This window comes from Panthera tigris, chromosome A2 (genome assembly GCF_018350195.1).
Source record: "Panthera tigris isolate Pti1 chromosome A2, P.tigris_Pti1_mat1.1, whole genome shotgun sequence".
Taxonomy (NCBI): domain Eukaryota; kingdom Metazoa; phylum Chordata; class Mammalia; order Carnivora; family Felidae; genus Panthera; species Panthera tigris.
In genome coordinates, this window is record NC_056661.1 from 28,136,222 (window position 1) to 28,163,013 (window position 26,792).

General features: G+C 38.7%; 1 protein-coding gene across 10 annotated transcripts in view; it reads right to left on the minus strand.

The window, feature by feature from the left end:
* Positions 1-26,792, minus strand: part of FHIT (fragile histidine triad diadenosine triphosphatase) — a 1,407,272-nt gene that overhangs the window by 772,137 nt on the left and 608,343 nt on the right. For all 10 annotated transcript variants that reach the window (XM_042979314.1, XM_042979313.1, XM_042979310.1 and 7 more), the window contains one exon: positions 6,875-6,994. In XM_042979314.1, the coding sequence (XP_042835248.1) occupies positions 6,875-6,977 (103 nt within the window). In that variant the 5' untranslated portion in view covers positions 6,978-6,994. The remainder of the gene's footprint in view (positions 1-6,874; positions 6,995-26,792) is intronic.

Genomic DNA, 26,792 nt, shown 5'->3' on the forward strand with positions numbered 1-26,792 from the left:
TTCCAACAAATCTATTTTCATTCCAAATGGAAATTAGAATATATTTTGCATTATTTAAGTTAATTACGTGACATTTCTTATGAATAATGATGTATTATATCATTCATTACTTCTAATTATGTTCTGTTACAAGTGTGAGGCTGGCAACACCGTGGCCAGCCTTTCCCTGTTCCTCACAATCTGAAGGCTTGCATGGGAAGCAGGTCAAAAACATGCCTGGAATACAATGAACAGAGTTCAGTAATTGTTAACCGTGATGATTTAAAATTACCTGGGGAAAGTTTCACATAGAAACAAATAGAAATGGGAAATGGCTTGTCCTGTTATAGGATATTCATTTTTGCAACTAATATGAGAAATATTCAAAGTGTTATTTTAATACCTATAATTACCATCCTACCATTTGCTACAGCTGGAGACAGAGCACCCCTCATACTGTCCTCCCCCGCCCCTCCCTGTGCTCACATACCAACAGAGTTCTATTTTATATTGACAGGCAGATTGTAAAGATATCTTTTTCTGGTGGTGAAAGTGACTCTATAGGCTTTGTGCAATTCTGAGACAATGCAGCAACCTCCTAAAAGCTCTACTCAAAAAGCCAGTTGCATTTCCCTCCATTAATGCATAACCATGGTCAGACCTGCCCATTTCACCCCATTCACAGCAGGGCCTGAAGCTAGAAGGTAAATCCTATTATAAAGAAGAGGTCAAGGTGAAGGAAAATCACTCAGAAGAGGAGCCAAGTGAACCACAAGGCCACCATATGCATATCCTCATCAGCCAGCACTCAGCAAGGAGCCAGGGAGAGACCACTGACAGTAGGAAGAGGCCAGGATGAGGTCTAGAGACCAATCTGCACATGCTTTACATCCACTGCCTCATGGGTGAGTCACCTTTGTTTGAATGGGCCAGGACAAAGGATATAAAATCCACACATTGTTTTCCATCTGATTTCAAACGTTCCCTGCACACATACAAAGCATCTATTAATTCCTTCAGTATCAGGTGCCAACAATCCATCATTGTGTCTACAATAAAAACAAAGACACCAGTCTCAGCTCCAGGAATGAAAAATAAACCTGGGGGAGGCAGAGCTTGGCAAGGAGCGTTCCTCTTTCTCCTCTGGTACCCAAGACAATTACTACCCACTGACCCTGCATGTAGCCTCAGAATCATCCTTAACACTGTGAGCTAATTACCAACCAAAGAAGTGGCATCTGAGATAAAATGCATTTGCTCTTTGTGCAGTAATTCTTCAGATGACCAGTCAAGATGGATGAGGGTCACACAAGGTTTGTCTTGCAATGAGGGTTGCCAAGATCATCTGTGGTGGGTTCTAGATGCTTGAAAAAAGAGATTAGTCAACTTAGTGAATGATAAAAGCATCCAAGAGCTTCCTTTGTCCCTGCTGACCGATGCCATCAAAGACTCTTTCTAGCTACCAACCCAAAGGTAGGTAAACATTTCTACGGGAACCTTTCCCACAGAAACAGAATTGTTCTAACTGAACAACCACTGCCACATGCAGAATTCTTGAACACAATAACCTGCCAAATAAAGAAAAATATGACTGTAAGAAAACCAACTTGTCCCACTGCAGCTCAGGACAAAGGACAGCAAGATTGCCCTTGAATGTCTCTCCAAGGGTACTTTAAGCTAGCTAATACACGACAGGCATGCACAGGGTTGGCGGGGGGAGGGGGGAAAGACACACTGAGGGAAATTTTAAGAAAGAAAAACTATCTTTAGTAATAAGGATATTAAAATAGTGCCTGTGCTCATTTTATTTGCACAGGAAGGTTTAAAAAGAAACTCTTTTGAGAAATGAAAGATCATCAGATCGCTAATAACTGCAGTTTCCTGAACAATTAAAGAAATTCACAAGATTACAACCTACTCAGGAAATGACAAATATTTCTGATTTTTATGGAAGAACTAAAAGGGCACTTTTATCTATAGCATCCATTCCGTAAGAAGCACTGTTAAGTAATGAAGCTATTTTTGTTATTTGTTCATTTGCTTCAGGAGAACTCAACACGGCAATAGTCTAAAAACAGACAACTTCCCATTGCTCGCTTGGAAAGGTAAAATCGTATATTAAAAGACATTTGCCAGAGTTTTCTTTTTTACCTATTAAATTTGGACCTTAGAGAACAATTTCCATTGTGCCAAACTTTTGTTTCTAACATTCAGCAGAAATATCTTTCAAGGGACATAGTCTAATTCTTCACAAATGCACTTTATAAGGCTATCCTCAATGCATCATCCAAACAGTGTCTGCACTTGATAACATTCGGTGTGCAATGCTCCTGTTTGGAAAAACCTGCTCTTTTTAAAAACTGATCCAATAAACTGTTGACAAATGATTTGTATAATAGAGTATGGCCAGCAAGCCAGGTTTATCTCTGTCATTACACACTGCATTCAACCCGTTCACAAACGTCACCGTGTTCCCTTACATTAGGGCCCCTTCAGCCATTCTGAATAGCAATCTAAAGATCAATACACAGTCTGCTGAAAACACCAGGACATAACAAATGAATAATTTTACTTACCATAAAAGCCCCAGTCTCTAAATGGATTCCACTAATACTCAAATTCATTTTTCATGCTCAAGATGGGAGGGAGATGTAGCACAATGCAAGGGAGCAGGGTACGGAGAAGTATTAACCATACTGGCTCAAATTTACTTAAGCCATGAACAATAGCCGGACTGCACTGAGGTCCATGAATAAAATGTTCACTACAGAATTCTTAAGATGCAATCTCCAAAATGATTCTGTTCTCTCACCAAGACACTCTGAAAAGCATTTTCCAGGAACAAGAAATTAATGGATTAAAGACATTCTGACATATCCTTCTAGAGTGTTGCACCACAGAGGCCAAAGCCTGTTCAATCAGCTTTAAACACTGTTTGCGACAAGCAGAAGTATTTGCTTTCAGTGGGGACAAGGAGGGATTCGAGTGGGTCTTTTGAGAATGAAGCCAATAGTCTTGCTTCAAAAGTTTACCTTTGGTCCCTGATCTAACAGTTCTTTTCCTCCTCTGAAAGGTATGAAAAAGTCAGTGAGCAAAGTCCTAAGAAAAAAAGGTTTGGGGAGAGGGAGCAAAATGTTAGAGAGGACACAAGTTCAAAGATGACATTTACAAGTCTCATGAATGGCACATTCCCCAAAGGCCACCTGAATACTCTTTAAAACGAAAATCATCATAAATACAAAATAATAATTTCCTATTTACGTAAAGATGCCAATATACTGCCCTTAAAATACAGACTTGTCCATTGAAAACTAACAGGCAAAAAAAATATTTTTCCATCGGCCATCAATTCATTCACCACTTTTAGACTTAACTGTACCCTTGTAACACAGACATGTAAACAAGATTCCAACTGACAAAGCAGGAGGGGAAAGTTGGAAAAAATATAGCTTTAATAGAATACTAAAAGATCTGGAATAAAATGGGAACAAGATTTGGCTGGTGGTTGGGCATACTGAAAAGGCAGGATTTCCATGGACCCTTGTTGTCCCGCTCCATCAATCGAAATGATCCATATGCTCCTGATGATTACAGCTTCACTTAAAATTCAGGCAGGATAGTACTTTGGATGCTGAGGAAAAAGACGTGTAAGAGTTCCTGCCCCACCCCTTTCCAGGAACGAAGGACTCGGCACAGAGACAAACAAGAATGCACATAGTTCTGACATGAGGCAGACTGGGTAAGTGTTTGGCCCAATGCCTGGAACAGAGCAGGAGCTCCATAATAAACTGCTGCATGAATTGACATGCAAATAAGGAGTCAAGGGTCACAGAGAGGACCACACATTTACTTCCTGAGAGGGCAAGGCGGGTATCAAAACATTTTAGTTGAAACAAAAAAGGATGGGTAGGATCTCATCTCTAAGAGAAAGGCAGGGTAAAGGTGGCCGGGGTGGGGAACATGGTGAAAGGAAATACAACACCTGTTTAGGAAATAGTTGTAAAGGGGGAAGGTTGAGTCAAGATAGTGAAAATCTTTTAGGGGCGCCTGGGTGACTCAGTCGGTTAAGTGTCCGACTTCAGCTCAGGTCATGATCTCGCAGTTTGTGAGTTCGAGTCCCGTGCCGGGTTCCATGCTGACAGATCAGAGCCTGGAGCCTGCTTCAGGTTCTGTGTTTCCCTCTCTCTCTCTCTCTCTCTGCCCCTTGACCAACTCATGCTCTCTTTCTCAGAAATAAATAAACATTAAAAATGAAAAAAAAAGAATAGTGAAAATCTTTGAAGATTATGCTAAAAAGTTTGGACTTTCTCCTTAAAAAAAAAAAAACAAACATTCATTATATTCACTAGTAGTTTGGAAGGGACTAGGAAGGAGAAAGATAGGATTGGGAGCCATGGTCTGAATGATGTGTGGGCTGGAGAGAAGTCCAGGAGCAGGGAGGGTTCAAGATGCTGTACGACTTAGGACACCCACACCAAGGGGCTCATCTAGGGCAGACAGAACAGAGCACTGGGGGAAGATTAAAGCCCGCTGCAGACATCTCACCATTTATTTCATGAAATGTGAGTGGGCAGAGCTATCCACAGCTTCAATTCCCAAATCACAAGACAAAAGAATATCGCTTTCTGCAGGCGAATGAGTAACGTATTAAGATTCTTCTCACCGTTGTCACCTAGCCGAGTTTACAAAGGTAAAGTAAAAAAATAAAAAAATAAATCACAAAATCATCATATAAAAAGAATTGTCTGAATACATTATCTACTGGTCCTGAGACCCCTTTCAACCCTGCAGATATGAAATGCCTCACTCAATATACAGATTATAGAAATGTCCTGGTTCTCTTATCCTCAGAAAGGGTCGGCTCCTTCTTGCTACCTTCCAAGCAAACTGAGGTTTGCTCATTTTAATGCGACGTGCCTCATGTCCCTGGCATTTACTCAAAGATAGGAGAACTGACCAGGACCCATTTCCAAAACAGCAGCTCCAGTGCCATCTGGAAAAAGACTAGTCATCATTTACTAACGGCTCACTATTCAGCTTGTGCATTTTCGCAGAGGCAGACACCTCAACTGAAGTACATGCATGTCAATGACCTATATCTTGCATCACACCTGACAAAATTTGTTAAAAAGACCATGAAAATCAAGTTTTCTACTATCAAGATATGAGTTAAAAAAATTACAAAACTAAATTCATTCTATTATTAACCATTAAAAAAGCAGTACAACTCTGCAACCTTCCAGGGCAAGGTATTAAAATTTGTTCATCTAAAATGACATTTTCATCCCAGGTCCCCTCTTTGATAGAAGATAAAAGTCAATTAAAGCTGGCACTCAAAGAGATATGGCATTTCAACCATATTCTTTTGACACCAGAATGCTCAACCATTAAAAAAAAATCCACAGAGGAAAAAGACAACCACAAACTTGCAGCAGAATCAAACGAAAAAATAAAATGCTTCTGTCATTTTAAGAACTTCAAAGTCTCTTAGAAGAACTCCATATAAAATTGACATACAGCTTGAAAATTTTTCTTTTTTTATAGGACTTTCCTGAACCATTCCAGCTTTTATTTTTACTTCAGTAGACAAGAAATAATATTTTTAAATATTTACCATTTATAATTTAGACTATTTTTATAAATTTAAAGGTAAATATCAAGAAGTAATTTGTACTAGTAGTTTACTCCTGTTATCATTAGTTTTATAAATGTACATAATTTATTTAGTCAAAATTAAATTCAAGGAATCCGGGTGTCTACCATAAAATCACAATTCTCTTTTGGTGCTTTTTTTCTTATTTGTGTTTTTTTTTTCAATGTTACATCAGGTATATGGCCAAGAAAGGAGATTATTCCTGAAGTTCTCACACACTTTGAAAATTCCCATAGGGGAAAAAAATTATACATATATACACACACACACACACACAATTTTAATTTACTCTGGAAAAAAAAATCTTGAGATACTTATAGATTCAAAATTACAGAGACATTTATTTCAAAGTAAAATCATGTCTTAGTGTGGAAAATGTTTATTATCTTAAAATATGAAATTTTATACTTTATTGCCCTCTGCATAGTAAATTAAATTAGAGGGAAAGAGAAAAAAATAACTCTAAAGCATCAGTACAAAAGTCATTTGCACACAGTCACGAGTGACACTCTAAGTAAACACAAAAATAACTCCAGAACATTTCACCAATTCCTGCTGCTCCCGCTGCAAAGAATAAAGCTTCCACTGAAGTCAGCAGCAGGAAAGACAACAAGTCAATGGTCAGAGAGAAATAAAACTCTACCACCAATGATACTGGATGACCATCCAGAAGCTGGGATGCTCTCCAAGAAAAAAAAATGCTATTTCAGATCCTAAAATGAAAATGACTATTTTGTTAGGTATATTGAGGTGTATGAATTTGCTAGAATGATCCCTAAAAGGTAAAGACACCAAGTTAATCACAAATCCTTAGGCAATACCTTATTTCCACATCACAAAAGTGCCAGCCAATCTCTATCTTACTATTAAGATTTGCTACTGATAACTGAAAACAAAGTACCCATGATATTCACTAGGCCCACTTTAGAAGCACCTATTTATTTACACAGCTACTATAGTGAAAAGGTCAAGTAAAAATTCACCTCCAAAGCCACGGTTGCTAAGCAACTCTTTTCAGAAAGTTCTGCAACATTGATCAAGCATATTACTGGTGCCACCAACTGGATTCGGAATAAATGCAACATCTTACCTGGTTTCTCCAAAGGGGGAGGAAGGCGGAGCCCCTGTTTTCTTTTTCAGACTGACATTGGAAGCCAATGCTGCAATCCTCTGGTCTGTTAAGTTCAGAGGCATTTTATTTTGCCTCTCTTAAAACAAAACAAAACAAAACAAAAAGGATACGTCCTGGTACCACAGGTTTCCTGTTCACAAGAGCAAAGGACAGTTCTGTTTTGAGAAAAACCACAGAGGGCTTGATGAGGTGTTGGCCAAATCTGAATGACATTTTCTCACGGTTGAAACCTGAAAGAGAAGATGATTTAGGAAATGAGAATTTGTAAAATTCAGATGAGAAACTCAGATTATATACAACTCTAAAAAAAGCAAATTCCAATACTACAGATTGTTAGTTGCAAAGTAGAAATCACTGAAGCTGTTCCCCATTTAAGTCCACTAAGATGGATTCTTGGCAAATCCTCATAAAATACTCTCCTCTCCTTACCCAGTGTTGCCTTGATTGTTTTTAAGCAGAAGCTTGCACAAGGACAACAAAACAGTCTTCTTAAATCCCTCTGTAATTCAAGTTGTCACCTTAACCCAAAGTTACTAGGTTCCACCTGTCAGGTTATTTTTATCCATTCATTTCATCATTTTTGCTAAGCTGAAATTTTTAATTGTTAAGCATGGACTATAAACCATTTAATTCTTAAATGCTTTTCTCAAATGGTTTCATCTTTATTTATGTAAAAGCAATTTAGAAAAGCTACAAACACCGTTTGACCTTGCCTATAACTACCAAAACATGAGCACTTCCAAAGAACTATTCTAGTAAAAATTCCAAAATTGAAGGGAAAAATTTTGAGGAAAAAAAACAGACTTCAAGAGGAGAACAATTCCTGGTTAATGCAGGTTGTGAAATATTTCATATTCTCTTTTTGGGGGGGGGGGGAGTCAAGGGAGTGGAATATGACTGAATCAGTAGGCGGTGCTTAGCATTTGGGTACCAAGTAAGGGTTTTCCATCATTCCTATGCTTATGCATGGCAACGTTACTTCCTGAGTAACTAAGACCCTCCTTGGAAAACCACTCATTTTCCAATTCAGAAACTATCCTCCTATAAATCTGTGAGAATAGATCAATCCATGGGAAACCAGAAGATTACAAAACAGACAATGTCAGTAAATGGTTGACTATTTTACAAAGCATACCAACAAATGTACAACTGTTTAATGATCCTCATGTTCTCAAAGACTCAAAAGATACAGAGGGCCATGCAAATGTCATCTACTATCATCTAGAAGTGCCCACATGGCAAGAACCTAACACATGTCAGGGACTAAGACATAAAATAGAAGGTTTGCCTCAAAGATACAATACTGGTTTTCAGAACATTTACAACTAGCTAATAAAAATGACAGGCCAATGAGGATATTGAAAACCAATGTACCCAGTGGTTCTTAAGGTGTGTTTCCTGGACCAATAACACCAGCATCACCTGGGAACTACTTAGAAATGTAAATTCTGAATTCCTACTCTGGACCTACCAAAGCAGAAACTCTGGGAAAGGGCCAAGCAATCTATGCTTGAGTAAGCTGCCCAAAGGATGGAGAACCATGATCAAACCCAACTATTCTCCCAATCCTTGGGTCCTTCCCTACAGAATCTTGGCCAACTAACTGGCTAGACTATGCATGAATATACCCCGTGATGCGAAGTTCACTATTCATTGCTTCTAAGACAATCAATTCCAGCCATTACATAGTTGCCCTTCCTCCAAGTCTATTTGTTTGTCATGAATTCATGCCTTGGAGAGGATGAAATATGTATCGTGCAAGTGGCAGTGCTTCAGATATTTAGAGTTAACCTTTTTTCATTTCCCCCACAATTTTTTAAATAAACATGGCATTTCAATTCAGTCATTCTGCAAACAGCATTGATTCAATTCCACTGCAGCTCTTGGTGTGTCTTATGATTATTATTAACCTTACTTGGTTTTTGCTGGGGGTGGGGGGAAGGTTGCCAGCCCAGCATCTACTTTCTGTATTTCTGTCCATACCATCCTGATTTTTCTTTGGGTAATACCCCCCCACACACCATATTCTGTTTGTGGGGCTATTCCCACTGCCTGACTCTAGGGACAGGAAAGTGATTCAGGCATCCTTAGGCTTCTGTCACATGGCTGGTTCAAAAGCAGACACAGGACAAAACACGAGCCTCTGAAAAAAAAGGAGATCCACAAGAAGATTACTGCTGATGCTAAAGGGAAGAACTTTCTTTCTGCTGAGTTGCCAATCTGCTCACATGAACCAAAACAACTAAAAGTTACACTAAAAAGAGTCCACCTGACATCCAGAGAGGTGGGCAGAGCCAAGATAGAGAGACCCATACCTGGTGACATTGTTTGAGAAGCTGGATCTAACATTGCTGTTAGGACTAATGTGCCCAGAATTTGTTTCCTCTAAAGGATGATTGTACAGAATTGACTTCAGCACAGGCTCTAGTTGATAAGCCCCTACTTAGAGTCCATGAAAAACTCTTCATTTGGTTTTCATTTTTCTCATCATTTCTCCTTCATCCTCTATGCCCAGTTCCATTCTTTCAACCACAGAGCTTCACTTTTTCATGATTAATGTATTGTTTATAATCTTAATTGCATTTTTATAAATATTGCCATGTCAAAAATACATAGGGCTCCTGCATGTTTTTTTTAATTTGTATATAAATCATATCATGCTTTAAATGTCACTCTTTTTTTTTTTTCCCCTCAACACTGTTTTAGAGACTCATTCATGTTGCTCTAGGTACACGTAATTCATTCCTTCCCAATGCCTATTCCCTCTCACTGGATTACATTGTAGTTTTCCCTCTAGTGCCAAAGGACTAGCTTATCTCCAATCTTGAACCACAAATATCACAGATGACCACCCTTACATAGATTTCCCTGGGTATCTAGGCTAGAGTCCCATTATTTGGTTTTACTATTTAGATTTTCTAAAATAGAAGCACCAGTCTGCATTCCCAGCATCAGTATGTTTAGTCTTCTATTTACTCACATTCTTGTCGGCACTTGAGAGTATCTGATTAGGTAGCTTTTACTGGTATGATAGACAAAATGGAATCCTTTACTTTTGTCTCTAGTGTGGTATGTATAAGTACATATTTCTCCTCCTTGAATTGCCAATTCATACTTTGCCCTTTTGTAGTGGTTTCCTCCCTTCTATTTTCTGATTTTTCAGAGCCCCCTGTATATTTAAATATGCATCTTGGCCTATTAAACATGACAATTATATTCTCACCATCTGTTAGTTTTCCTATCATATGATACATTAAATAGGAAGCATTCATTTTGATGTATTGATCAATTTTCTTTTTATGGTTGTGCCCTGTGAATCTTATGTAACAAACCTGTCTCCACTATAAGGTTACCAAAATAATATCTTAAATTTTTGTCTATCAGCTTTATAGTTTTAACAGGTATTTAATCTACTTGAAACTTTGCTTCTGGTATAAAATATGAAAATGGTTTAATTTTTTCCTTTTGTGAAACAGTTTCCTAACACCAATTGCTGGGAATGATTACACCAAATTCCCTTATGTGTAAAGGGAGGAGTCTGTACTTAAGATATTCTGATTCTATGCCAGATGCTGAAGAACAGGGATGCCAAATTTTTTCTCTAACGGGCCAGATTCAGCCGGCCACACAGTCTGTTCTAACCACTCATCCCTGTTATGGCAGAATAAAAGCAGCCAAAGACAATACATAGTAAATGGATGTGGCTGTGTCCAAATAAAACTTTATTCATAAGAACAGGTGGCAGCCTGGACTAGGCTTGTGGGCTGTAATTTGCCAACTTCTGTTGTATAATGTTAATGCCTTGTAAGAAAAAAAAATCCTTCTTTATCTTTATTCTCCCATATAAATTGTAGATTCAGGTCTGCCCCATGAAAAAAAAAATTATTCCTGAGATGTTGATTGGAATTACACTGAATTTAAATTTTAATGGAGGAAATGCGACACCTTCATAATATTCAATCAATCCATTTATGAATGCTGCTTTTACGTTCTATAATACCATAATAAAACTCTTGTAATAGGGTTTTAAATTTCCCTTATATGTTTTATGAATACTTTCTTAGATTTATTCCTAGATAGCTTTTAGTTTATGTCACTATTATAAATGATATCTTATCATCATCAGAGTTTATAATTGGTTATTCCCAATACAGAGGAAAGCTATTGATTTTTATATGTTGCCCTTCCAAGCTGGCAACCTAGCTGAACCCTTGGATTGCTACTAATAGTTCCTGCTGATTCTTTTTGGTTTCCTATATAAATGATTTTCCTTAGAAATAATGACAATTACTTCTCTCACTTCAATCTTTATGCTTTTGTGCTTTTTGGGTTTTTGTTTTTGTTTTTTTTTTTTAATCTTGCTGCACTGGTTTGGTATCTGGTAATGTGTTGAAAGGTAAAGCAATGAGTTTAAACCTTTGAGTATAAATCCACTAGGAATGATGTCTGCCATACTTTTTTAGTATAAAGACTTTATCAAGCTAAAAAAAAAATCTCTATTTTAAGTTGGCTAAGGGCTGATTCCTTAAAAAAGAAAAAAACTTAGTTTTAACAATTTTTATCCCTTTGTCATTGATCAAACAACTTCTTATTCTTTGTCATTAATGTGATAAATTACAGTAACACTTTTAAATGCTAAAACATCCTTTCACCTTTTAAAAAATTACATTTAGTCAAATTATTTTTTAATACACTGCTGGATTTGAATCTTAGTGTTTTATCATGTCCTAAGTTAGCCAATACTTTTTAACCTGGTTTTTGTCTAAAAAAGAAATCCAACTTATAGGTTGGCTTTTCTCTGTTCAATAAGAAGTTTTATAAACAAGGATTTTCTGTTCCTTGAGACTTAAATAGAACTACTTGTCAAACTGTCTAGGCCTGTTTTTATATTACAGGGAAGATTGTCTTGATAAGCATTACAATTTATTTAATGCTTACTGATTATGGGGTTTATTTCTTGCATCATTTTTTTTAGGATAAATTTAGCCTAAATCATTTTTTTTCACCTAAATTAATCTTTATTGGTAAAAACTCACATTCTCTTTAACATATTGAAACTGCAATCCATATTTACCTTATTTTGTACCTATTCATAACATATATATTTTTATCAGTCATCCTGGAATTTATATCTTACCTATTAAGCTTCAAAGAACCTTTTCTTTCCGTTCTTTGCTTCTATTAATCTTCTCTATTACTGCTTATTTTCTGCTCTTATGTTTGTTTCACCTGTTTTTTTTTTCCCTTTCCTTATTTCTTCAGATTTACCATGTCACAGTCACTCTAATTACTTGAGCCAAACATTGAGCTTGCAGGGATCCCCTTATCATTAGACTGTGTCCTTTTAAATGTACTTTATAAATAATATAGCATTTAGTTTCCATCCATGGAACAACCTACTTGATTAGTTTAACCTCATGCATTTATGCCAATTATTCTTTGAGCTTATTTGGAGCATCCTATTTCACTTTTGTTTTCATCTTCTTTTTGCTTCACTTTATTTTCCTTCCTACCTTCCACTGACTAGGTCAATTTTTTTTCCCGTGGATATGAAAATTATACATCTTATTTCATTCAGTAGAGGCTATTCTTTAATTTTTTAATTTAGGTTTTTAGTAAAATTTATTGTCAAGTTGGCTAACATACAGTGTGTGCAGTGTGCTCTTGGTTTCGGGGATAGATTCCCAGGATTCATCGCTTACATACAACACCCAGTGTTCATCCCAACGAGCGCTCTCCTCAATGCCCATCACTCATTTCCCCCCTACCCTGCCCCTCCCCATCAACCCTCAGTTTGTTCTCTGTATTTAAGAGTCTCTTATGGTTTGCCTCCCTGTTTCAAATTATTTTTCCCCTTCTCTTCCCCCCATCTTCTAGTAAGTTTCTCAAGTTCCACATATGAGTGAAAACATAGGATATCTGTCTTTCTCTTATTTATTTCACCTAGCATAATGCCCTCCAGTTCCACCCACATTGCTGCAAATGGCATGATTCTATTCTTTCTCATTGCCAAGTAGTATTCCATTATGTATATAGACCACATCTTTATCCATTCATCAGTTGATGGACATTTGGGCCCTTCCCATGCTTTGGCTATTGTTGAAAGTGCTGCTGTAAACATTGGGGTACAAGTGTCAATAGAGGCTATTCTTATTATAGTCTAAACTAATGCTCAATTTCCCATTATAAATGCAGATCAATCTCTAAGTCCCATGGCATATTCTTACCCCCTTATGTCTCTTTCAGATAGCTTCCCCATCCTTCCCAAGTCCACCTTCTGAGGCATTGAAATAATATAGCATTGGAATTTCATATAGTTACTGATATGCTGGAGCTTTATTTGTACCCTCAGAGATCTCATCTGAAAACAGTGGCTGATGGTGTAAGTAAAGCACATCTACGTCACAAGAAATATTACCAAAAATGGTACTATTTATCTCTTTACCCAAACCCAATTCAGCTTCTTCTTTAATTGTGGTAAAATTCTGCCTATTTGTGCTGTTAAAAGACATGCTTCCTCAAGTTTTAATTTCAGTAGAAAAGGAACACTTCAGCAACTATAAGAGGAACACAAGTAGAGAAATGGCTAAGAGCCAATACTGTGTGATGGGAAGATTCCTGCATCTCTAGGATCTCAAACTGTCTGCAAGGCTGAGATAAATATTAAATACTCTCCTCTCACATGAAGATGACCAAAAGCAATTGCATTTTAAGCGAAAGTAAAATTGCTGATTATTTTTTTAATCAAACAAGAAGACTGGATGTATCAATCTTCTGTTGAATTCCTGGAGAAAATCATCTCCCAGGATATCGGTTTCTTAATAAATATGGAGATGACAGCTACTGGCATCCAGAAAACCAAGCACTGGGTTAAGGACCTCAGCCCAATGTTTAGGCCCTTAGACTTATTAGCAGCCTCAGCTAAGACAGAAATAGAAGGCTGACTCCAGCAACAGTGACTGAGACCTGCATTTGCCTGTTTATAAATAATAGCATGTTAATGAAAACCCAGGTCTTATATTTTTAGCCAATTCTTTAACTTATATTCCTTAATAATAACATCTGTTATCTTGAACTAAAAATATGTGCCTTCAATGTGTTAAGTCAGTCTCTATTTTCCATTATTTCTGCTGTGGAAGTTATTTGTACCCTCTCTTAACCTCTCTACTTCCTGCAACCTGTCTCTGCCTATCTCCTAGAATTCACAGCAGCCAGTAGCATCACGTTATTTTTAGAACTCTGTCTTCAAAACATAGTACAGAGAAAGGAAGTAACGAAAAGGTCTCTATTGACTATTCACATTTAATTTTGTGACTCAGTGGATTTGATCAGTCATTTTCTGATAGGGCTAGATAGGCAGCCTAATTTGCAGTGAAATAAGGTTCAATGGGCACAAAAGCAAAAGCTCTAAAACGTTAAATTTCCCAACCATTAACAACGGGAGATGACAACAGCTCACTTCAGGGTAGATCAGGTTTCTTCCTGGTTTGCTTTCCAATGTGATGTTAACGTCCAACTGAAATAACTACCGTATGCTTTTAACCTTGTCCCCCAAAAGAAAAATCAATTCTAGAATTTGAGGCAGAAAAGGCCCACAGAGATCACTTAGATCCAGTTCCCTCATTTTAGAGATATTGAATAAGGGGGGAAGTCAAGTGGCTTACTCAAATTCACTGTGAACCTCACAAGATCTCCTTTAAAGGATATTATTCAGAGAAGACACCCTTAAGGACTTCCCAAACTTGGGAATCTAGGACTCCAGAGACTGCGCTTTCAGAATCCCTAAACCAAAGGTACTGTCACAATAAGGGAATCCTTTGGTGCCAAAACCACACGGCAGTATCCTTGTAAGTCAGTCATCTGGTGATTCGGAATACATGCCTATGTCCATTATTTTCCCATTATTTTATCAAATGGAGAACACAAAATATAAACTCCCTTTGAGAATGTGAGGACTCTTCAAAACCCAACAACCCAAGTTTGAGAAACTCAGGACTTTAGCAAAGGCACCTACCAGACCATGTTAGTGAGGATGCAAAATCTTAACCAACAGACTACCAAGACCTCGTTTCATGATTACTTTCTCTTTTCCCAAAGCAAATGATTTCTTTGGAACAAATGTTAAGTCTTCACATTTTGCCAAGCACTGCAAGACGTGTTTATTCAAAATGTGGTCTGAGGACCAACAAGGTCAGTATCACCTGAGAGATGTTAGAAATGAAGATAGCCAAGCTCTCCCCCCACCCAAACCCACTGCATCATTCTGTAGTTACACAAGATTCCAAGCGGTGTTGTCCATGCATCAAAGGTTGAGAAGGACTTTCCTAGAGCACTTGTTCCAATTAAAATAATTTCGGGAGCTTTTCTAAAACAGTAGATTCTTAAGCTCCTCCCCAGCCCAACCCCAGCAGAACCCCTGGGATAATGAAGTTAAGAACACAGCTCTAGGACAAGTCCGTGAAGTGGGGATAACAACAGTCCCTTGTTCTCAAGGACACATGGAAAGCATTTAGCAAGTATTTTATAAAGCTAGTCATCATACCATTGTTGGTATTGTATGCTGTCAAACAGTCATGCCACATTTCATTCAACAAGTAATTGTTAACTGCCAGCTAACACATAATATTGCCAAGTTGCTTAGAAAACCGCTTTCCTATATCCAGTACAGAATTGTCAAACTAAAATGCAAGTCAAACCATGTATTTGGCACTGCACTACCATTAGGTGACTGCTATTTTCTCCATATTAGAGGCAGAGCAGAGTTGGTGAAAAAGTAGCACCTGATTAAATAGAAATAACAGCTAATACCATATTCAGTATTTTCATTCCAGCCAATTTCTACATAAACACTTATTTAATTCTCCTGACAATGCTATGTGAAATGTGTTCCGTACAGCAATGTTTGTGTATCTCTTTGAGCTCAGTTCCTAGATGTGAGAATCACTGTGTTCAAAGGATAATGAATCTTCAAAGCTATTGACATGTACTGCTAACTATCTCTCACAAAAGGCTTATAAAATTTTACATTCAAAGTAATATAGGCAAAAGGCCTATTTCCCCATAACTTTGTCAGCATTGGGTGTTCTTCAATTCTCCAGATCTTTAATAAAAATTTGTTATTCCTCAGGAATATAATGTAGGAGGAAATGACTAACTATTCCAGCTAAAACAATCTGTGATGAATAGTCTGCCATGACAAGAGAAGTCTCCCAGGGACCCAAGAAGCCAGACACGATGAAAAAGAAACACTGTCTTTTTGGTTAAAAGAATGAAAAAGTTAGATTTTACCTTGAAAAATAAATGTGTCATTCCATTATGGATGGGAGTGATAAGATTTACTTTTTCTTTTTTAATTTTCATGTTTATTTTTGAGAGAGTGAGAGAGAGAGCACAAGCAGGGGGGCAGAGAGAGAGAAAGAGGGAGACAAAGAATCCAAAGCAGGCTCCAGGCTCCGATCCGTCAGCACAGAGCCCAATGTGGGGCTCAAACACACGAACCTTGTGATCATGACCTGAGCCAAAGTTGGACACCCAACCGACTGAGTCACCCAGGCGCCCCACTAAGATTTACTTTTAAAATGATTTGCTCTTCACTGGGTGTTGTATGGAAACCAATTTGACGATAAATTTCAAAAATAAAAATAAAAAATAAAATAAATAAAATAATTTTGTCTTTTTATATCCTGATAAGACTTTGCAAATGGCAGGAATCTAGACCAACCCTAGAACGCATGACCAAGTCTCTGAGAGTCATCAGAAGAAACCACATTGCAAATAAGTCCAGATACTTCTACCAAGTGGTAAATATGTTTTGATTCCAATTCACTTTATTTAAAAACTGGGGACTCAAAGGTTAGCCAACCAAAAATGTAAATGAGCTCGAAAAGCTGCTGGCTAACGAATTCTAAGAGCAACCTTACCAGGAAAAATGACCTGTGATCACACTGAGAAACAGCATATTTTCAGCTGGCCAGGCTCTCAAACACATTTTACTGGGGACTTGGAAAACAATTAAGGCACATAAATGGATAGCTGAGACATAATTTAGGTTTAGGAAACTTATAAAACCTTCTTACTTATAGGCAGATGTCAAAATTCCACAGGAGACAGAAGAATATACCATAAGAAAATGACAAGAACAAAAAGAAAGAGAAGACAGCCTGAAGTGTCTGAGAATGCAAGGAAGTAAAGGCGTACCTTAACATTTTTATACAAAGAAAAACAATTTTTAGTAAAGTAGATTAACTCATCAACCTATGGTGTCACTAAAGAAAAATTTTCAATTGTTAAAAAAAAAAACCCTCAAGCTCCGCTATTTATAAACAGAAAACACATAAGCATTTCAAAATGCCAACGCTTTTTCAAGCTCTCACTTCATCAGCAATCTCTGCCCCTCCACTCTCCCCTGTCACTTACATGTGTTGCCACCAACTCTGATCTCACTCCCCTGGTTCCTTCCCCTTATACTACAAAGGTGTCAGGGATTGCCTACACTCAAGGAGTCTTTCCTTGGATTAGTTCCTCATTAAACTAACCACGTACTCAGCCAACAAGTATTTATTATGTGTCTACTATTTTCTAAATACTATTCTACCAGTGACCATGCCAGACCAGACCCCTATTCTCATGGAGCATTGTAAGGGCATGGTGAGAAGCATCAGTGAGCAGTGGGCACCAAAATCATCAGCAAGCCGAGATATTCCTGATTGTGATTTGAAGGAAATAATTAGGGTACAGAAGTAGGTAGTGACTCAGAGGGGGATGAAGTAACAGGTTTAGTGGAAAGGGAAGTAAATATCTGAATGAGGCAGAGCTCATTATATGCGAATATCTGGGGACAGAGTGTTCCGTGCAAAGGAAACCAGTGCCCAGGCAAGAATGAGCATCAGGCCTTCAAGAAATGGAAGGAACAGAGGGCTAGTAGGGAGAGCAGAGTCTAAAAGCAGGAAGCAAAACAGAAAGGTGAGGAGACAGATTTAAAAGGTAGGGTAGGACCAGCTATGCAAGGCCTTGTTTGGTAATTCATTCAATGAGTGAAGACAAAGATTTAAATTACAGGGCACTCAGTTTTCAAATTCCATTTTTTAAAGCGGGTCTTCACTATTATATGTGAAAATCATCTTAGGACCTTTTTTTTTTTAATGTCCCTATGCCCTCAACTTTTTTAAAAATTGAGCTACAACTCACATATATTCACCTGTTTAAATGTACAAGCCAGTGGTGGATAATCACAAAGTTGTGCAATGATCACAGATTTTCTTCACTCCAAAAAGAAACACCACATCCATGAGCAAATAGGTCACATGCCCCCCTCTCCACAGCCCTTGGCAAGCACTAATCTACTTTCTGTCTCTACGTATTTGCCAGTCTGGACATTTCATGTAAAATGGAATTCTATAATATGTAGCTTTTTGTGTCTGGCTTCTTTCACTTGGCATAATGTTTCAATGTTCATCCACGTTGTAGCAGGTATCAGGTGTCATTCCTTTTAAAGGCGGACTCACATCCCATTGTACATATGTACTACATTTTTTTAAAACCATTCACCAGTTGGTGGACATTTGAGTTCTTTCTCCTTTTGGGCTGGTATTAACAGTGTTGCTATGAACACTCAGGTACAAGCTTCTGTGTTAGCCTATGTCCTCAATTCTCTTGGGTGTATACCTAGGTGTGGAATTTCTGGGTCATATGGAAACTCTGTATTGAACTTTTTGAGAAACTGCCAAACTGTTTTCCTTAGAGATTCTACCATTTTACATTATCACCAACAAAGAATGAAGGTTCCAGTTTCTCAACATCCTCACCAACAGCCCACTCCCACATATTTTAATTTAACTGGCCTGGCTTCTACCTGGAGATCCTTTGGGTTGTTTTGAGGAGTTCTCATGGCAATCCTAATGTGTAGGGTCAACATCCTGACAAGTATTTACACTTACTCCCTCTACTGTCTACCCCAGAACTCTGGATCTGTTAACATTCTGGCCACCACTCCCCACTCAGTAATGACATCTGCTTTATAGCTGATTCTTCCAGTGAAAGAATAAAATACAAATCAGATATAAGATTATATTTATGATATATATAACCTTGTATTTATGGGATTATAACATATAACCCTGTAATTATATAACTATATAAAACCTTATATTTATATAATTACATAACCTTATACTTATATAAATTATATGTAACCTTTTAGAATATAGTCATTTATTTTCAGAGTACAAAGAGTAAACAAAAAAATGTTTAAATCATTTGTGTGTGTACATACCATAGGGAAAATCTGGAAATTAAGGATGATTTGCCTGTTACAAAATGGGTTTGAAATAATTTTATTGTCTTCTCTGTATACTTTTATTTTCTACCATGACCATATACGGGACAAGCTTTCCAAGGAAATATTTTCAAATATCCTCACATAATGTGAATTATCAACCCCCTTCTCTCACTGACCCACTAGAGACCCATTCTTAAAAAAGAACCCACCTGTAAAAAGTATTTGCTCCTAAAGTACTTTTCATATAGTAAAGCAAGATGAACAGAATCAATAAATGACTTCTATGTGTTTTCCACTTCAACCTGACCTTGAGTATTAAACACAGGATCTTACATGCAAAAATGTATAAAATTTAAAATTGTTTATGTCACTTAAAAAACATTTCCTGCCAAGTCAAACACAGGTGGTAGAGGTCTAGAACACCAGTATTGAGGCCTGGAGTCATTTAGAAAATCAACAACCTGTGTTTGTAGATAACCAGCTCAAGAGGAAAAGACAGAAGCCTGAATAAAAAGGAAGCAGATTTCTAAACTGAAGGACAAAGTATGGCATGACTTCTTGGTCTGATGGAGACTGAGGGTCATCTTAGCAGTAAAAATAACCCAAACTCTATCTTCATATAGACTTCAATAGCAGAGGGGAACTTACAGGTTAGGATGTTAAAGTAATACTTTATGATGACAAATGGTAGCTTCACTTGTGGCGAGTATGGCCTAACACATAGACGGGTGGAATCATGTTGCGTACCTGAAACTAATGGAACACTGTGTGTCAACATACTCAAAACAATGTTTTTAAACGTTTTTTATTTATTTTTGAGAGAGACAGAGAGTGAGCAGAGGGAAGGGCAGAGAGAGAGGGAGACACAGAATCCGAAGCAGGCTCCAGGCTCTGAGCTGTCAGCACAGAGCCTGACACGGGGCTCGAACTCACAAACCATGAGATCATGACCTAAGCCAAAGTTGGGTGCTTAACCGACTGAGCCACCCTGGCAGACCCCACCTGCAAACCACCCCCGCCGCCCCGAATTTTTTTCAAATACTCAAGAAAGAGAATTTGCAGTTGAAAAAAAAATTCACCTAATGTCATGTATTCCTTCTGGAGTAATCAAATTTTCTACTGCATTTCCATCGATACTATATTCTTCATATTAATCACAAAAGATTCATAAAAGTTCATTTCCACAGACTGGATAGTTATGGGAGGACGCCAACTCTGAACTAGTGCCAAAAGTTTGTATAGTATATTTAAGCCAACTGTGATCTTCCAGAAGCAGAAACCACACGTTAACATCCTTTTCAGTCCATAGGCCTCCAAGAGGTTAAGAGACATCCAAGGATCTTTAACTTCTTTTTTTTTTTTTAAAGGTTTCTGGCATGTGAAAAAAAAATTGAAATACCAACACAAAAATTGCCCAAATAGTTTTCTATTTTAAACATTAACATTGAACAGATTGACACTCCCAACGCAAATGAATACATGACGATGATTACCACTGCGCACAAGAAACATGATTCCACTACTTTTTAAACATAAAATATCTGGATTTTTGTGGTGGAGCAATGCCACTAACAGGCTTTTGCTAAAACGGAATAGTAAGGCTAATTACAGTGTCAATTATAGCTATGTGTCACTCACAATTTATCGATGGATGTACTTCTATTGTGAGTATTCTACCACATCCAGCAATTTCTCATTGTGCTATTCAGAATATAATTACATGACTGATAAAACCTATTACTTAACAGTCCACTTCAGGTGGTATGATCCAGTAAGGGAATACATTCAGAAATGTGTGAAGATCTTCCTTCAGTCCTCTTCAATAGCGTATGGAAAAATCGCCTGACACTAAGATTTAAATTCAAGGTCTTGAACCAAAGACCATCCCAGGCTACCCTTCCATGGACTTCTCCCAGAGGTCCTTGGATGTGGGGAAAATGAAAATCACCATAAGCCAAATTCTAACTTTTAGGTTATGTCCTCAGTAGAAACAACATGGTTAGATCTTATTGCAGCAACCATGAAAGGGTCCCGTGGGTCTTGAACTCAGCTCCCTCCCAACCCCCACTGCTGTTCTGCCATCATAAAATATGAAGTAAACCATGGATTTTAAGCCAGTCCAAGTCTGACCCTTCCTCCCCTATCATGGTTTTTGCAGCACAGCATTAAACCAGGTTCCATCCAGGAGCAGTTTCAATTTCAATGCTTGATAAATGCCTTCTCATTTCCCTGTGCCATAAACAAATAGGTATTTCTCAGTATCTCTTGGATGGACAGTGGTGTTTTCTTTTTTCTCATCGTCTCACCTTAATGGGCACTCGTCAGGGGATCTCCGTTCCTACCCATCTCATTCTCTCTTCATTCTATTTGTCACCATTTGGAAATTCAGAACTCTTAATATTAGCTTACTCTTATGAACAGTAATGAGGCTCGGGCTGCCTACTGGGGAGCATCATCGAACACTAACGAGCGTGCACACCGAGGCCCACACCTGAATCCCATCACGTGGTTCCATTGTTCAGGCCAGGTGGGAGGCTTCTGTCCACAGGCAGGCTTCCGCAGTAGAGCTGGAGTTTGCAGGTGGCTATTATGCATTCACTTTGGTCTTAGGATTCACACAGCTTTCCTGCATGGTCGTCCTCATTTACATACTGGCTATTACCTCCCTTATAACAACACTATATTGTTTCATTCTTCCTTGTTCTCCTCTTCACTTGTTTAAGGACTTACTGGAACTGAGAATTCTCAGAGAGAAGACTAATTGGTCGTTTTCCTACTGCTCCTTTTGATCTCTTCCTGACCTCGAAAGAAGAATGAGGCTCTTATAATCATCTAGGTGATTGGTCTGTATACAAACCTTCCTTGATGTCTCCCACAGTGTCCAGCATGTTGCCTCAAATGCAAGAGGTGCTTGATAAATATTAAGTGACATCTGTACAGTGTTCTGAGTACCTAAGAAAGACAGGCCCAGATCTATAGGACACAGAAAGACAAAGGATGAAGAAGGAGCCGGTCCCCCCTGCAATTATGACAAGGATGTCTTTGTGGGTCAGGAGGGAAGAGTGGATTGACCTGAAATGCATCTCTTCCTGGACTTAATGTCCTTTCATAGCATCAAGAACCCTGCACTGATGACAACAAATGAAAACTAATTGAATACCCCCAGTGTGCCAGGGCCTACATAGGTGCTTGACCTACATTAGCTCACTCGAAGCCCAACAGCCTATAAAGTAGATACTGAGAAAACAAAACCCAAAGAAGTCCAATGACTTGATCAAGGTTGCCTGCCAGTGAAATGCCCAAAGCACCTCTCAGTAAGGTTTACCAAGTGCTGCTCAGAAAGAGACAGGGCTAGAAGAGAGCATGGGGTGCATTTGGGTGAATGGTGATACCCCAAAGGTGACGGAGGCCAGCATGAGCAGTTAGGAGCAGTGGCCTCACCCAGGTATGAAACTCTAGCTCTGTCCTGAATACCGTTTCCTCCTTTCCCTAACTAATACCATGTTGAACACTGTCTAGGAAGCACTGTGCACAGAGATAGGAATGTTTTCACAGCTTTTTGAAGCTAAGAAAAGACATTTCTGAAAGTACTTGGGGGTCAGCATTTATATATAGGATACCAGCAAGGACACCTCTGATGGATATCCATCATGTAGATACAAACAACTTGTGCAGTAACTTACTTAATATTGGCATTTGTTAGTCATATTAACAACACGGAGAGTCCCACAGCCCTTGCTGTAAGCCAGGCATCATGCTCAATGCTTTCTGTAAATACCTCACTTAATCCTCTCAGTACCCTTGTGAGGTATTTTCATCATTCTGATTTTACAGAGAAAGCACTGAGAGTTTTAAATCACTTGCCTGAGTCCACATGGCCAATTAAAGGTGGCGCTAAGATCTGTACCCAGGGCATCAGACACTGGGCTCCTCTCTACCTCCTGCAATGCTAAGAAAGATCTTCTGCCCACATTGTGTCACTCGCTATGCTTTTAATGTAAACAGTCACTGCAGACGTCTACATCCAGGTGGGTGAGAAGAACGGGACAGGAAGAACACAGAAAGAGATGTCAGGAAAGGAGTTTTCGTGTGCACAATTGTTGTCTACAGAGTCAGTCTGGTTTTCCACAGGTGGACAGAGATTACTCGAGCCCACAAGGTGGTCGTGCCAGATCTCTAGAGGCCAAACAAACAGGCCAAGGGCATAATCAAGCCCTTTGACTCTGCACATGGCTCTGCCTCATGGGCTCTCTCAGTTCACCCATGACACGACAGAGCATGTAGAGTTAGGGGCAACTCTGTCTGGAGCGTGTGCTGTTGCTAAGGGTAATTTATGGCAACTTTCATTGCCCAGTGAGCTGTGAAACACAACACAATAATTAAAAGGCTGACAAGCAATCACTAATTAAGTGCATCTGCATTGTTGAATGGATTTTGAGTCCTAGGAAAATCACAATGAGTGTTCTCCCAGAGCAGCATCTTTAGAGTTTTAAAATCTTAAAGCCTCTTGCTTTCAAACCAACATTTCGAATACCAGCTATTACAAATCTATACATTTGGACCTTGGTTTAATGACCAAAGTGAGAAAGGGTCATTGCTTTTCAAAACAAAGCAACCAATAGGGTTTTTCTTTGGCTCTCAAAATTTTATCTCAGCTTCAAATGATTTTGTTTAGATGATCCTTACTCCAACAGTCCTGCCAGAAAAGAGGCTTTGTTGGCATAACCTAACTCCTCTAACTCCTTGGGAGGCCACCGCACAAGCTGTTGGAAATCACACGTAGAGTTGCTGCTGACTAGGCAGAGATGAGCTTTCTGGACCCAACCCCTCCAAACCACTCAACCTCCTGTGATCCTGACCTGATTCTCTGACTGATACAGATGGCCACATGAAGACATTTCACGGTTCTGAATTTCATTCAGCATGCTCCTTGGAGTTCTAGGGTGCCATTGTTTATCCCTCCTGTCACTGTGTCCAGGAAGAACACTTTCCCTACTAAAGGCAGATTCCCAAAAACTCTTATCTCTAATGAGAAGAATGAAAGCTGCCTGGTTTTGTTGATACCGGGAAGGGCCCCTGCCTCGCCCCATGCCTTCCTCCTCCGGTACCAATGACAACCATTACTAATCAACTATGGCATGTCCTTCTAAACAATTTTCTTAACAGAACCTTCCAGATAGTCATTACCAATCAATTAGACTTGCTGTATGACGTACATCACCTATTTTTCACTCTAGTTCTTTAGATGAGTGACCCAGGGAGAGTTTTCATGGCAGTACTGAGATGATTCTATTCATTTCAGGCTAAGGAGAGGATAACATGTGTAACTCCCAGAATCTCAACTCTTTGAATTAGGAACATGAATAATAAACTTCTAGCACTGAAATAACATGTCCTATGGTAATCCTCTGACTAATCACCTTGTTAATAAATATCTAAAGACCACATTTTTCTCTGGGCTTCCCGCTTCCACGGGAACATTCTGACGGTGACATAATTTTTAAATTAGTAGGTTTATTCATAGTTTTACATTAGTAAATGTCAAGCTTCTTACTAATTAGCAAATTCTGTAAATCCACAGTAGTATTAATTTTCAACTGTACAGCAAATTAATGAGAAAAAAAAAGAAAGACAATTAAAATTTCCCTAAGGGGCACTTACTTCTATGAAATTCAGCACAAAGCAAGAAAACATTAACCCATTTTGAGGGTGCATTTAGAAAGGATTACAAAAGATGTGTCACTGTCAGTGAGAAGGAGTGAAGTGCACAGTTACCGTGGAGCACTCTTGGTTACAGATAAATTCTCAGATGACATTTTCTCAGGTTGCTGTGGCTGGGATTTCTCCTCTTGCCTTTGATTTTGTCAAATGCATTTTTTGGTTGCTTCTTGTTTAGTAAAATTCTATTATTTCTTTGTTGATGTTTCCACTCCAATTGCTGGTGCGGTTTTTCTGGCCTTAGAGGACAATGCATGGCATAATATTCGGATCTTCAAAAACTGCCCCACAAAAGATCTCTTACTCACCAAGTGCTTGTTAATATCAATCTCACTTCCTCCACTGACTTGTTGAGAGGGTGGAAAACTACCTACCTCTGGGTGGTTGTTTAACCTCCCAGCTCAAGATGAGAGAAAGCACATCCCTTCTATGGGCACTTACGCCATTTCTTTACAAAGCTGTCCTACAAACACTATTAAACAAATCTGCTCTTTTTTTTTTTTTTTTTTTCAAATTCTCCTTCAATTGCTTAAGCCTATTGCTAAGATGTTGGAGTCTTCCTGTGTTGGTGGCCATGGAAACCACCTGTGTGCATCATGGCATAAAGCCTTCTCTTTGCTTTTCTGGGTACACTAGGCTGCTGAAGACAAGCCAGAGTCCTATATTTGGAGAAGTCAAGTACAGAGGTTTCAAGATGATGGCCCCCCAAAGGTTTCAGATCACAGTTCATACTAAAATTGAAATGCACCATGGTATGCTCAGATGGGCAATGTGCACAATTTTTAAGTATACAAAGTAGACTGTGTACAGACAACTGTAGCTTACATTTGGGGGGTCATTTCATTATCATGGCTATTGATGATGCAATTTGTTGCAGAAGAATGAGGTCTTCACGAATTAGTGCAGCACATGTGGAAGGGCCTGGCCTACCACACTGTCCTATTTATAATACCTGTGACACCCTCCAAATATAACACCCGTCACACACTGAGACTACACATTCACGTCTCCATCTCACCTACTACGGCATGATCTCCTTGAGGGCAGAGCATGCTATCTGAAATCAGGGTAATTATCAGCTCCCTTCCCCAACCAACTGAAAAGCCATGTGGGGAGGGAAGAACAGCTTTATGAATGGCTGAGCATTTCCCATCAGTCTCTGAATTCTGTAAGCAAACCTTAACAGGTTCAGTCCAGAAGCCAAATGGGCCTCACCCCAGGGCCCCAGGTCCACAGTGCTAGTGTGACTGGACTTCCCCCCTCAGTCCAAGGTTGAAAATGGTAACTGGGAAGAATCAGGCAGGTCTTTTACAGAGACTGATGAATGCACACTCACAGCTATGGGCAAGTCCCACCAAAAGAGGGCAGAGTGTAACACCTTTAAGTGGCAAACTTTCCCCCACTAGCATATAGGCCACAGCTCAGTACATGCCATCTGTCACAAGGGAGGGCAGTTGCTACTTTTCCTAATTAAAAGTGTGTGCATGTGAGAGAGGAATGGCAGGAAGGAAAGAGCCAGAGACTATAAAGAGAAGTTTTTAAGAAAGAAATAAGATTTTCACTGAACATTCCCATACATATAGCAGCCAGCACAGTGCCTGACAAATGGTCAATACCAAACAAACATCATTTGAATAACGGATTCATTCAGTACAATTTTCAATAGCTCTGTCTCTTGTTTAATGTATCCTAAAAGAACAGTTTTAAACCAAACCAATACAGTAGAATGCCCTAAAACACTGACATATGTGTAAGAATTAGTCCTTAAATTACCAATCAGATAGATGCTAAGGCGGGACCTATGTAAAAGCCAGTCCCATTTCGAAGCAAAAGAACAAAGCCAAGCTTTGAATATAGCTATGCTTCCAATGCACCCGGGCCACAAGACACAACAAATTTTAGTTCATTCCTTCTCGGTCTCTCCTTCTCTGTTTATACCAGTTACAGCCAAGTTACAAACGTAGAAACCTCAGAGACTGACAGAATAAGAGCTGGTTGAAGAATGTTTGAGCAATTTTTCCTGGCTTCAGATG